Consider the following 13,342-nt stretch of genomic DNA (forward strand, 5'->3'; position numbering starts at 1 on the left):
GTCCTCGTTTAGTCCTGGTTCAGACCTGGTTCAGTCCTGTTTGTGACAGGTGTAATCAGTGTCAATCACATGTCGAGTTGGAGCCGTTTAAACATGTTTCATCTTTTCCATTACACATATTTTATATAGGTCAAATCCTCCAGCTACAGTAGACCTGACTGAGACCAGATCCGGGTCCAAACCAGGTCTAAACACGTCAAATCCTCCAGCTGACGTCCTGGTAAAGACTAGCTCAAGATCTGGAGATGGGTCCTGGCTCCAGAGAGGTTTAACTCAAGAGACACTGAAGGATGGGTCAAATGCAGGATACATTTCTCTACAGGGAGAGTAAAACTGACCTTCGCCTAATGACAAATTTTCTTTCTCCTCTCACAACCACAGACTGTATAAAGAAGTGGACGTTACCCACAGCGTTCGGCTCCAGTCAAATGAAGCTCATCGAGGCTAGCAGTTAAGGGGGACATTTAGGAGCATAGTTCCATATTGGGAATTCTGACCAAGTGTATCATAGCAACCAAAGAACCAATCTAGAGCGAGGCTGATGAAGGTAACGCCAGTTTTTCAATGTAAAGTGAATTGAAGCCAGAGTCAATGGAGCCTGAAGTAGCGCCCATGAGCACTTCCTGTTTGGAACGTGGTGGCTAGCACGTTAGCTACGTCCATTTATGTCTATTAACAGATCTTTTACATTGCAACAAAAATAGAATATCATTTTGAATTTTCAGGGAATTTCTAGGATGAAGAGACTATTTTATCTATATATAAACTTTTCAAACTCGATTTCAATACTAAAGAACAAACTCGATACTCGAAGATATTCAGGAAAGGTTAATGGGACTTTTTTAGTACCGATACCTGTGAAACCTGAGGATCTAGTTTCGATACCAGTTTCAGTATCGATTAGAATCAGATTTTCGATACTTTTGTCAGCTCTAGTTGATCATAATCTCTCCTGTTAAATAAATGCATCATTTAGGCAGACTCTGACATCGCTCATTCTGTAACAAAGAAACACTACAAGATGAGGTAATATTTTTGTCACTAATTTTAATAACGCCTTGTGTTCCGGGCTCATACAAGTTTTCCACATAAATTTAAGCATTTAATAAAAAGAAAAAACTTATGACTTTTGCTGTTTTAGAAAGAAGCCATTTTGCCACAAAGCATCATGGGAAATGAAGTCCGTTCCAAAGTAAAGCATGGGGCGGATGTGTCGCTCCACTGTTCTGTTCAACACGTCTGTATTCAGGGGCGAGGTCAGGCGAGGGGGCGGGGTCAGGCTAGAGGAGGAGAGGGGTCAGGCAAGAGAGAGAGAGAGAGGCATTGTGGGAAATGAAGTCCAGTTTGAAGAGACGTGGGCTTAAATAAAAGCGCGCCGCCGTGTGGTGGTGTCCTGCGCGAATCCGACAGTGGAGAATCCGGTGTGAAAGGGGGAGGGGAGGGAGGAGGAAAGAGGAGAGGAGAGGAGGGAGAGTCAGTGAGGGAAAGGGGGGCAGACAGGAGGGAGGGAGGGAGGGAGGAGAAGAGATGAGGAGGGGATAATGGGTCAGTCCCTGGTTTGGACCTTTGGCTCTGCTGCTGCTGCTATTGGGTCAAGCGAATATTAATTTTAAGGTTCAACTTGCACATTATAATGAGTCTTATTTTCTCGTCGTCTTTAAAGTCACATTTTAGCACATTTGAATAAAGACTCGGTCCGGTCTAATGGTCAGAGATCAGCCGATCCTCAGGAGGTTTGGCGTTCACAAGAAACTGGACCATTTTGAAAGGAAAAGTTGTGTTCGTGAAATCTAAACCTGCAGCCATTTTGTTTTTGAAAAGAGAATATAAAATTGATCAACAAGAGCTAACGCCAAAAAGAAACATTTTTTCTCAAGTCTGATGGCATTTTCAGACTTTGGACAGACGTCAGAATGGTCAGAGTGTGTTATGATGAGGTCAGCGCTGGTCAAGCGTCAGGTGGGCTCAAAATGGAGGCCAAAAAGTCTGGTCCAAACTGGGGAGAGACCAAATGGGAGGGGCAAAGGGCAAGTGGGCGTGGATAGGGGATAAGATCAGGAGGTGAGTGGGTGGGGATAGGGGACAGCGGGCAGAGATGGGGCCAGGTGGTAAGGGGGCGGGGATGGGAGACAGGGGGCGGGGGAGGGGCCGTGGGCGTGTTATTTGAGGCAGCGTTCGAAGTAGGTGGCGCCGATGTAGCCGCCCCTCATGGAGCGATGAACGTTCTGCTCGAAGAGACGACGGTTTGTTTGTAAAACCTCGGCCGCCTCTTTGTTCAGAGGATCCTCAGGGTTAGGCTCCTGTGGACGGAGAGAGAGGGGGAGAGGTAGGAGGGAGTGAAAGAGAGAAGAAGGAGGGAGGGAGAAGGAGATAGAGAGAATGGAAGTAGGGAGGGAGAAGGAGGGAGAGAGAGGAGGGTGGAAGAGAGATAACAAAACAGAGAGGAGAGAGAAGGAGGAGAAATGGATGAGAAGGAGTGGGAGGGGAGATAAAAAGAGAGGAAGAAAAAGGTCAAAGGAGAGGGAGAAACAAGGACAAGAGATGGGGGTATAAAAGGAGAGGGGAGAGGAGGAAAAGAGAAAGGAGATAAAGGGAAAGGAGAAAGGACCAAAGAGAGAGAAAGGGAGACAGAGGGAGAGAGAGAGAGAAAGAGAGAGAGAAAAGAAAAGTGAGGGGGGTAAAAGAGACGGGGGGAAGGAAAAAGGGGGAAAGAAAGAGGAAGGGGTTACAGGAGTGAGAAAAAGTTAGGTGGGGAAAAAGAAAAGAGAGGGGGGAGAGAGAAAGAGGGTGAGGGAGGGGGGAACAAGAAGGAAGAGGAGGAAACAGAAAGAGGAGAGAAGGAAGAGAGATGGGGAGAGAGAGAGAAGGTCATGATTATCAATTCTTTCAGTAGTCATGTTTTTCAGCTCATGTAAAAGTGAAATAAACAGAATCTGATCATTTTAAAATTAAAAACATTTTAAACATTTGAATCTGAGTTTATGATTAAGCTCAATTACAGCAGTGTGGCGCCCTCTTGAGGCTGAGGACAGTACCTCACAGACTTAGAGCTGACACTTTTCACACAGGCGCCTTTGTGTGAAATACCTTTCAGTCTCAGATAAACAATTTCAGTACTCTCTTTTACTCTAAAACCACTAAAACGATATAAACTGATAAAGCCTTTATTGTATTGAGCTGTAACTGGCTCTCATAGAGTCCCATGTGTTTGGAGTCTGTCCTGAGGGGCTTTATTTTAGAACCGGCAACTGACACGTTTATATTTCTCTGGGTGGCTGCAGTGTGACAGTGTAGCGCCCCCCTGCAGCTGCAGTGTGACAGTGTAGCGCCCCCCTGCGGCTGCAGTGTGACAGTGTAGCGCCCCCCTGCGGCTGCAGTGTGACAGTGTAGCGCCCCCCTGCGGCTGCAGTGTGACAGTGTAGCGCCCCCCTGTGGCTGCAGTGTGACAGTGTAGCGCCCCCCTGCGGCTGCAGTGTGACAGTGTAGCGCCCCCCTGTGGCTGCAGTGTGACAGTGTAGCGCCCCCCTGCGGCTGCAGTGTGACAGTGTAGCGCCCCCCTGTGGCTGCAGTGTGACAGTGTAGCGCCCCCCTGTGGCTGCAGTGTGACAGTGTAGCGCCCCCCTGCAGCTGCAGCGGGGAGTGTGACTCACGAGGAAGAGGTACTGAAGGCCATAGATGATGGAGTTTATCGTAAGCACAGGTTTCCAGTCCTCCCTGAAAATAAACAAACAAAAATTAGTAAACAAGACCAGAAACAGAACCAGGACCAGAGGCCAGACCAGACCCAGACCTAGTCCAGAACATACCAGACTAGATCCAGTCCCAGATCCAGACCAGAATCAGACCAGGGCCATACCAGACCCAGACCAGGGTCAGACCAGTGCCAAACCGGGACCAGGTGAAGATGGGCAGAGCTCAGTAAAATTGGCCCTGAGTCTTCCTGGTGAACTGTTCACTGACTGTAGGATGTTCCCATCCTCTCATATATAAGTGCGTTATTATTCTGTACAGTGAGTCTGTGTGCCTCATACTGTATATAGACGTACATGAGGTGGTGCGTTCACTCACCGTAGGATGTTGAGGCACACGTTTCCCTCCAGGTCGATGTTGGGGTGGTAAACCATGGTCTCACACTTCACTTTGGGTGGGTCGTGGGGGTAACCCGGCCCTACCTGAGGGTCAGAGGTCAGAGAGAGAATCATGTTGAGTTACAAAAGTACATTTTCTACAGATTAGTTCAGATTATGAGGTCTGTTTAAAGAGGAGGTATTTTACGTCTATGAGGTATTAACTGTAACACATACAGAGGGGCAGAGTTACAGAAGGGCGGAAGGCACCCAGACTGTATCAGACTCACCTTAAAACTGAACACAAACTTTCCTCCTTTGTAAAAACCCTGAAACAGAAACAGAGGCAGATATCAGCATCCAACCACTGAGAACACGTTTAAAACTACACATTTACATCAAAAGTATGTGTCCTGCCTTCTACTCTTTAAAAAAGGTACTAAAGCCGTGACTAAACCTGTGTAATCCCCATAGTCCGTATAAAGAAATGGACTAAGTGAGTGTGACGTCCCCCCCAGCGTTCAGCTCCAAATGAAGCTCATCGAGACGAGCATATTTGGAATTCCAACCATGGTTATCAGAGCAACCAAAGAACCAATGTGGAGTGAGACTGTTGAAGGTAATGCCCCCTACGCTGGTTTAGCAGGGAGCAGGCATTTGGCAACGCTGTCAATCAAACCTGTTGCAAACGCTAGCAGGAGCAAGCTCAGTCTGTTATTAATGGTTTTATCTTGATTTACGGACGCAATAGTTAAAATAAAACCCCAGGATCAACTAATACAAACATTTTAAGACCAAAGCTGACGAGCCTGAGAGCAGCAGTTACAGAGAGAGAGACCACAGAGACACATACAAGTGTCTCATTCTCAGTATAAGGGGAGGCCTTATGTGAAAGAACCTCCACAATTCAGTGCAGAGGCGGCACTAGCACAGAGTCATGATTGGCTGTAGGCGCTGGGGTTTAGGTAGTGACCATTCAGCTCAGAAACCAGAAAAGTGACTTCATGCACAAAATTTTACAAGTTTATTGCAAATGAATGCATCTCCTGGGTCTGTCTGATCCTTCGGTCTGATCAGAAGTTTAACCTGGTGAGGTTTAAAATCAGACCTGTTCTTCCAACTGTTCTGTTCAGATCTTTTACTATGTTCTAGTTGTTTCTTCTCATTGAGCCTCTGAAGTTGCATTTAGAGTGATTCATGTTTGAGTAATATTTAATCTCTTATTTTCAAGACACCCCGATCCAACCCCGTTTTCACCTCCACCGGTACACGCCCACTGTGACTTACACACTTCCCTCTTTCTTTCTTATTTTCTTTTTTGGTACAAATGAAAAAAATGGGCTGATTGCTAGTGTGATGTAGCTGTCCATAGGGGGCGCCAAGTGCATGCAGAGCCTTGTGATAATGTTTACAGTCAGCTCCCATTGAGCACCGCAGTTTTCTAACATGAAAGTCAGCGGACATGTTTCTTTTATTAAGTTGTTTTAGATGAATATTGTGATTTAAAATGTGTAAATTCTAACATAATGATACACAGGTGTTAGAGATTATAACTATGTAGACACAGGCACACAGGACGTCATTTACCAACACTGTGGTGAAAAGGCTGTATGTTCTGGTGTATATTTGTCTGTGTAATTCCTCAGTCATGTAGGGCTGATCCATAGTAAAACTCAAACTCAATTCTATCAACTGGATCAAAGTTTTTTTGAGGGAGTTCTGTTTATTTGTACATATTCACTTCCAGATTCTTGGACCTCAGAACCAGGTGCAAAAAGGCAGGACAGAACCGCTCACACCAGGCCTGGTCCCCACGTCTGGAACCAGCACACGGAGGACGGATGTCCAAAGGTCCAAAGTTACACTGGTCTTTTAGGCTTTGTGGGAGCCAAGTTTAATTCATATAATAATGCAGCAAATTCACAGAGTGTTCATATTTTGTTATAAATGCTATTTTATGTTTATATGAATAATTTCATATTTAGGGATTTAATATTTGATTTATATAAATAGGCTACATTTATTTTTTATACATGCATTAATGTTGATTCTAGAAAATATCTCAGAATAGTTATTATTGAAGCTTTACATAAATATGTTTCTGTCACTTTAAGAGAAAAAGCATAAGCTTTGGAAACTGCTTAGTTGCAAAAATACATAATCAAATGGCTTTCTTACTGTAGTATTGTTTATTTTTGATTACTTCTGTAAAAGAAATTTGCAAAACTATGAATTAAAATTTTGTTAACTCAGATCAGTGGAAGTTATTTTCTCTTCAATAAAAATACACGAGTAACACCAATGAGCAGGCAAAAACCAGGCTTCAATGCACGCCAAACTATAAAAGTTAAACTGCATTTTGGCTCAACTGATCCTTAAAAACAAACATATTAAGGGGCCTTATGTTTCCTGCAGTTTGGCGTCTGAGATGTGTGTGGGATGTCTCCTCAGACCTGCAGTACGGTCGGAGCCACAGTCTATGTAAAGAAGTGGACTAAGTGATTGTGACGTCACCCACAGCGTTTGACTCCAGCCAAATGAAGCTCATCGAGGCTAGAGCAGTTATAGGATCAATATAGAGCAGAGTTCCATATTTGGAATTCTGACTGAGTATCATAGCAGCCAAAGAGCCAATCCGGAGCAAGGCTGTTGAAGGTAACACTCCTTCTCGGCCGCACAGCTGGTTTAGCAGGGAGCCGGTGCTGGCCAACGCTGTCAATCAAACCTGTTGCTAAGAGTAAAGGGAGCAACCTTGGGGAAAGAAGACGCTTGATTTGTCCGTTATTAATGTATATATCTTGACAGAATAGAGAAATAAAAACCCCAGGATCATGTAGAGTCGGTTAATACGAACATTTTAAGACCAAAATGACGAGTCTGACAGGAGCAGTTACAGAGAGAGGACACAGTTTCTCAATAGAGAGTGAATTGGAGTCAGAGTCGATGGAGCTAGAAGCGTGCCCATGATCACTTCCTGTTTGGAACGCAGTGGCTAGCAGGTTAGCTGTTTGTGTTTATATATAATAATATGAATAATATTTATGACATGCAGTGTGAACCTAATTTCAGCTTAACTTGTAATAGTTTTATAACTTTCTTAATACGTTTGTCACTACTGGTTTTGACTCTGCAGGACTTTGAACTGACTAAACATAAGGCTCATTATCCCACTGTGCAGCGGACAGAGCTAACAGAGTCCTCCTCATCTGGAAGACAAGGGATGCATCATACAGAGTGGTCTAAGTGCGTTGGGTCATGTCTCTACTGTCCTTCGTCCAGAGTCACTGAGGAGGAGGTGGTCCTGCAGAAGACCAGACATCTATGGTTCCATCAAGGCCCATGTTGTGTGCTGCTGTGCCTTATGTACCCTAATAGTGCAACATGTGTGTAAAGTTTAACTTCTAATTAAAGTTAAAAATATTTAATTTAAATGTAGAGTTGAGGTAGTTTATTTTAATCTTAGCTGAAGAACACCTAAACGGTTTTATTTTTGAGGAAGTGGGCCATGGTAATGTTTCAGTTACAGAAAACAGACTTTTACTTAACATAAAATAGATTTGTACTTGACATTTGAAGTCTGTGACAAGAAGAATGTTTTAAAGACCAAAATACCAATTGTCCATATTCACCACTTGATAATTAGTTTGTTGATGTTTCTGTCTATACTGACTTTTGATTCACTGTGAGATGTGACAGTTACTTGATGTCTCTTTTGACAATAATTAATTCATGTACATGTACTAAAGAATGTTTAAGCCATAGTAATCCACCTGCTCACATTTTTTTGGACTGTCATGTGATTCAGTAAAATGTGAACACAATCTGAGAGTATACTGACATTTTTTTTGTACTAACATTATGTTTGTACATTATTATATGTGTGTAAAGGGTTTAATGTTTGACTACTCACATTATTGACAAAGTACTTCAAGAAGTTACTTCAAATTGTAAAATAAACCATCTTTACTCAAAGACATTTTTTTTTAATAAACTCACCTAATGCACCTTTACCATAATAATATCTCTCTCTCTCTCTATATATATATATATATATATATATATATATATATATATATATATATATATATATATATATATATATATATATATATATATATATATATATATATATATATATATATATTGATATATATCAATATCAATGTCTTACTTAACAATTCAAATAATTTAGTTGAAGCTTTAAGATCATTTAGGCTAGTTTATTACAAGAGCATTGTCAAATTGGTTATATTTCCAGACATTACACTTACTAGTTTTCATTTTTGTGTTTTAGTCATAAGATTTGGATCAGACTTTTTATAATATCTTGGGCTCATGGTCTGACTATTTGATCACTAGAGCTCAATCTTTTTAATTGACCCATGTGCGTAATATGTGTGGTGATTGTTATTGTAATTAGCATTAGTGTTAGCAGCGTGTCTTGGTTGCTGGGGGACAGGAGCAGCACCTGTCTCATTTCAGCGTGGCCTTTTACCATAACAGTTGCATAACACACCGGCTCTGTTCTGTTATGAGCTCACTGTGTTCTCTGTCCCTGGTATCGGTTCATATCAGGGATCAGCATATATGTAAAGACAAAGGATCAGCATTAGTATCGGAGCTGAAAAAGCTGGACAGGTGCATCTCTAGATATTAGTTAAAAAAACATAAGTAATAAAAGTGAAGGTGGGTCAAACCTCGTCTGGACAAATGATAAGTCTGAAGTTGAGCAGATCATCGTCATCTGGGAAGTTTATCTCACACGTCTTCGGCAAATTCAGCTCATTTATGTCTGAAAAACAACAAGAGAGTTGAGAGGAGGAAGAGGAGAGGAGGAAGAGAAGAGCAGGAAGAGGAGAGGAAGAGGAGGAAGAGAAAAGGAGCAGGAAGAGTAACAGAGAAGGAGGAAGAACAGAAGAGGAGGAGGAAGAGAAGAGGAGGAGGAAGAGAAGAGGAGGCGGATAGGAGCAGGAAGAGTAGAGGAGGAGGAGGAGAGGAGAAGAGGAGGAAGGAGAGGAGCAGGAAGAGGAAAGGAGCGGGAAGAGGAGAGAGACAGCGGAGGAGCAGAGTGTCAGAGGAGCAGAGTGTCAGAGGAGCGGAGGGTCAGAGGAGCGGAGGGTCAGAGGAGCGGAGGGTCAGAGGGTCAGAAGAGCAGAGGGTCAGAGGAGCAGAGGGTCAGAAGATCAGAGGGTCACAAGAGCGGAGGGTCAGAGGAGCAGAGGGTCAGAAGATCAGAGGGTCAGAAGATCAGAGGGTCAGAGGAGCGGAGGGTCAGAGGAGCGGAGGGTCAGAGGAGCGGAGGGTCAGAGGAGAGGAGGGTCAGAGGAGCAGAGGGTCAGAGGAGCAGAGGGTCAGAGGAGCAGAGGGTCAGGAGTCCTGTCTGTGTCCTTATTTCCCTATATAAGCTGCTCTGTTGTTTTGATTCATGTCCCTGATATTTCTGTGTTTTTAGGAGCATAAAAACATAACTCTGGCTCTACCCCGGAGGCCCGCAGCCTCCTGCCGGGGCAGTTCGCCTATGATCGGACTAAAAAACCCAAACAAACTCCGGACTGGAGCCCCTGGTGTTTTGTTTTCAGTCGCAGCTCGGAGCTAGCGCTGTTAGCATGCTAGGCTAGCGGGTTAGCGCGGAGCCCGGGTCTGGAGCCGGGTTCCGGGGCTGAGATCGGCTCCGCGGACGGTCCCGGAGCGGATCCCCGGGACTCAGGGCCCACACAGACCCCTGGCCCGGACTGTACCCACCTTTCTGGATCCGCAGCTGGGCCGCGCTGGGTTTCTTTCCCCCGGCCCCGGTCCTGTTCGCTCCGGCGAGGTCCTCGTCCTTTTTCTGCTGCTTCAGGGAGAACAGCTTAATCATCTTCGGCTCTTCTGGAGGACTGGGCTCCTGCCGCTGTGTGCCCGTGTGTGCCCGTGTGTGTGCCCGCTGTGTGCCCGTCAGTGCCCGGGGGGAGAGTTTGTGGTCCGGAGGCGTCAGGAGGCGGTCAGGAGGAGTGTGTACCGGGACTGCAGCTCTGGAGCCGGGGCTTCTCTCAGATGGAGCCCGCTGAAGCACTGAGCTCTGGAGTTAGCCGTTAGCTGTTAGCCGCAGTCGAGGTGCATGCTGGGACACTGCTCCACTTCGGTCCAACAACAACATCACAGACAAATCAGAGGAAAAACTGGGAATAATCAGAGGAAAAAAGAGAGATATGAGAGAGATATGAGAGATGTAAAGAATTTATGTACAGTCTATTTCATAACAAAAATAACTCAATGCGCCTTACAAATATAAATATATTACAACAAGATAAAAGAAAACATATAAATGACATAAAATTAAAATGTAAATGGCTAACAGACGAAACACAGACATTGTCCCTGTTTAGAGAAGCAGGTTTAATCCAAACTCAGACTTTGTTAATCCTGAAAAGAGCTCAGAGTTTTCAGTTTGACAGAGAGTGAACCTAAACCCTGAGTCTGTCGCCATGGTAACTGATTCCTTTATTATAGTTGCACTCAGCTCACTGCTCATTATAACTTCTTAAATTAGTTTGATCAAGTTCATCAGCTGATGTCAGGCAAATTGATGGATTCATTTGTTAATCTGAGTTGGCCCTGTGGGATAGGACAAGTCTGAGTCAGGAATTAAACTCAGGGTTAATTCAGCCTGGTTCATGAAATATGACTTTTATCTCCCACTGCAGGGGCCCAGTCTGAAACACAAACACTGTTATGGTTGTTCTACTTAAATCTCTAAAGCAGTGACCACCTTATATATACCACCTTATATATGTACCACCTTATATATACCACCTTATATATGTACCACCTTATATATACCACCTTATATATACCACCTTATATATGTACCACCTTATATATACACCACTATACATACCACCATATATACCATCTTATATATACCACCTTATATATACCAACATATATAACATCTTATATATACCCCCATATATATCATCTTATATATATATGAACCACCTTATATATACACCACTATATATACCACCATAAGTACCACCTTATATATACCACCATATGTACCACCTTATATATACACCACTATATATACCACATATGCCACTATATATGTTTGTTTTTATCTGAACGCTTTTAACTGTCTGTAAATTGTAAATTGTATTGTATTGTAAAGTGACCTTGAGTGCCCAGAAAGGCGCCCTATAAATAAAATGTATTATTATTATTGTTATTACCACCATATATACCATCTTATATATACCACTTTATATATGTACCACCTTATATATACCAATATTTATAACATCTTATATATACCACCATATATATCATCTTATATATATATATATATATATATATATATATATATATATATATATATATATATATATATATATATATATATATACCACCTTATATACGTACCACCATATATATCACCTTATATACGTACCACCTTATATATACCACCTTATATATGTACCACCTTATATATACCACCATATATACCACCTTATATATACCACCTTAACTGCCCACCTCTATGTTCTGTGATTAACAAGATGAAAACGTGTAAAGATATCAGCTGAAACATACTGTAGTTGTATGAGGCCTGTGTGTCTCTAGTTCTGTCTCTTGTGGGGCCAGACAGAGTTCAGCCTTGGATGCTGTGGAAAACAGAGCCATCCTCTATTTCTTGGGAGTCCACAGGTTTGTCCCAGTTTTGGTAGCGCAGGGTGATATGGGCTGGGTCCCTGGCTTAATCCAAAGAAAGTGTGACATGGTCAGACTGTGGAATCGGATTATTAATCTGGGTGATAATAGAGTACCTAAAAAGGTCTTTGAGTGGAGTAAACCCAAGTCACCTTGCGCAGTAGGGCTGTTTTTGCAGAAGCACAACTTCAGTATGTATTCCATAACAATTTGCCACGCAGTGTCAGTGGAATAAGAGCAAAACTGATGTCCAATTGTGAAGAGCAGTGGCTGAATGGGATCTTAGCTAAACTCAAGTTGCGAACATATATTCAATTAAAAGATACATTTAAGCCTGAATTTTATGTCAGAGCAAATTTGAGCAGGAATCAAAGATCGTTTATTTCACAGCTGCACACAAGAATTCTTCCCCTGGCTCTAGAACCTGGGAGGTTTTCTCAAACCCCTTAAGAAGTAAGACTCTGTGGTTGGTGGGAGTTGGGAAAAGTGGAAAGAGAAGCTCATTTTTTGTTGCATTGCCCATTTTATAATGAATTTATAAATCGTTTATTTGATGAAATGTTCACCCAATGCCCTGAGATGTTCTGGTGTAATGACGACAACAAGATGAAGCGGTTGTTTAATTCTAATGTTTATAAGTTGGCATCATTTCTCTGTAAAGGCTGGAAGAAGCAGCGAATGAGTTTGTTTAAATGAGTCCATTGGTGTTTGTAACACGTCTGGCAACTGGCCTGTTGTATTTTACTGTATTTTGTCAATAGTGTCACATAAGCCCCAGCATATTTGTGTGCAAGACACCATTCATATACAACCTTATATGCATTACATTATATATACCACTTTATATACTGCCATATACACCTCTTTACATCTATCTATCTATCTATCTATCTATCTATCTATCTATCTATCTATCTATCTATCTATCTATGTATATATATACATATATATATATATATATATATATATATATATATATATATATATATATATATATATATATATATATATATATATATATATATATATATATATATATATATATATATATATATATATATATATATATATATATATATATATATATATATATATATATATATCTGTCTATTTATCTATCTCTATAGATGCCTCTTAGGGCTAAACATGAGAATTGATTTAACCAACAGAAAGTTAGAAAATCAACAATTAAAGAGAAACAGACAAGCAAATAAATCAACAAAAAACAAATGGAGAAGTGTCCCAGAGCGCCCCCTGTCCTTAGACCCTCCTCCTGCAGAAACCACTGTCCCAGAGTGCCCTCTCTCCTTAGACCCTCCTTCTCAGAAAGGATAAACTAAAAAAAAAACCCAGTGGGAAAAAGGGAAACCTCAAGGAGAACCACAGTGAAGGAGAGATTCACTCCCATGGACGGGTAGAGCTGCAGATGTGTCCAGGATTAATGTACATCCATTTGCAGATAAAGTTCAAGACTGCAGGGCCAGAGCCGCTCAAGGGTCAGAGGGAGGTTTATCCACCATATACCACCTAATATATACCACTTTATAGCACGTATATACCACCTTATATCCTGTGTTTGAGGTGAG

The 13,342-nt window shown here is 42.2% G+C and overlaps 1 protein-coding gene across 1 annotated transcript; it reads right to left on the reverse strand.

The window, feature by feature from the left end:
* Positions 1-1,027: 1,027 nt before the first annotated feature.
* ube2m (ubiquitin conjugating enzyme E2 M) lies at positions 1,028-10,206 on the reverse strand. The gene is made up of 6 exons (XM_033970507.2): positions 9,810-10,206; positions 8,765-8,859; positions 4,358-4,396; positions 4,069-4,172; positions 3,651-3,714; positions 1,028-2,300 (listed from the first exon to the last, which is right to left on the reverse strand). Exons 1-6 carry the CDS (start codon positions 9,922-9,924, stop codon positions 2,160-2,162), a joined length of 558 nt encoding a protein of 185 aa, XP_033826398.1. The 5' UTR covers positions 9,925-10,206; the 3' UTR covers positions 1,028-2,159.
* Between the last annotated feature and the right edge of the window lie 3,136 nt (positions 10,207-13,342).

This window comes from Periophthalmus magnuspinnatus, chromosome 8, assembly GCF_009829125.3.
Source record: "Periophthalmus magnuspinnatus isolate fPerMag1 chromosome 8, fPerMag1.2.pri, whole genome shotgun sequence".
Classification (NCBI taxonomy): Eukaryota; Metazoa; Chordata; class Actinopteri; order Gobiiformes; family Gobiidae; genus Periophthalmus; species Periophthalmus magnuspinnatus.

What these genes read in the sequence shown, in the direction of transcription:
- ube2m (XM_033970507.2), bottom strand. Translation starts at nt 9,924, where the DNA reads ATGATTAAGCTGTTCTCCCTGAAGCAGCAGAAAAAGGACGAGGACCTC. An exon ending in CCAGCTGCGGATCCAGAAAG is followed by an intron (nt 8,860 to 9,809) that starts GTGGGTACAGTC and finishes GTTGTTTTTCAG; the next exon opens with ACATAAATGAGCTGAATTTG. An exon ending in GTGTGCCTCAACATCCTACG is followed by an intron (nt 3,715 to 4,068) that starts GTGAGTGAACGC and finishes GTTTATTTTCAG; the next exon opens with GGAGGACTGGAAACCTGTGC.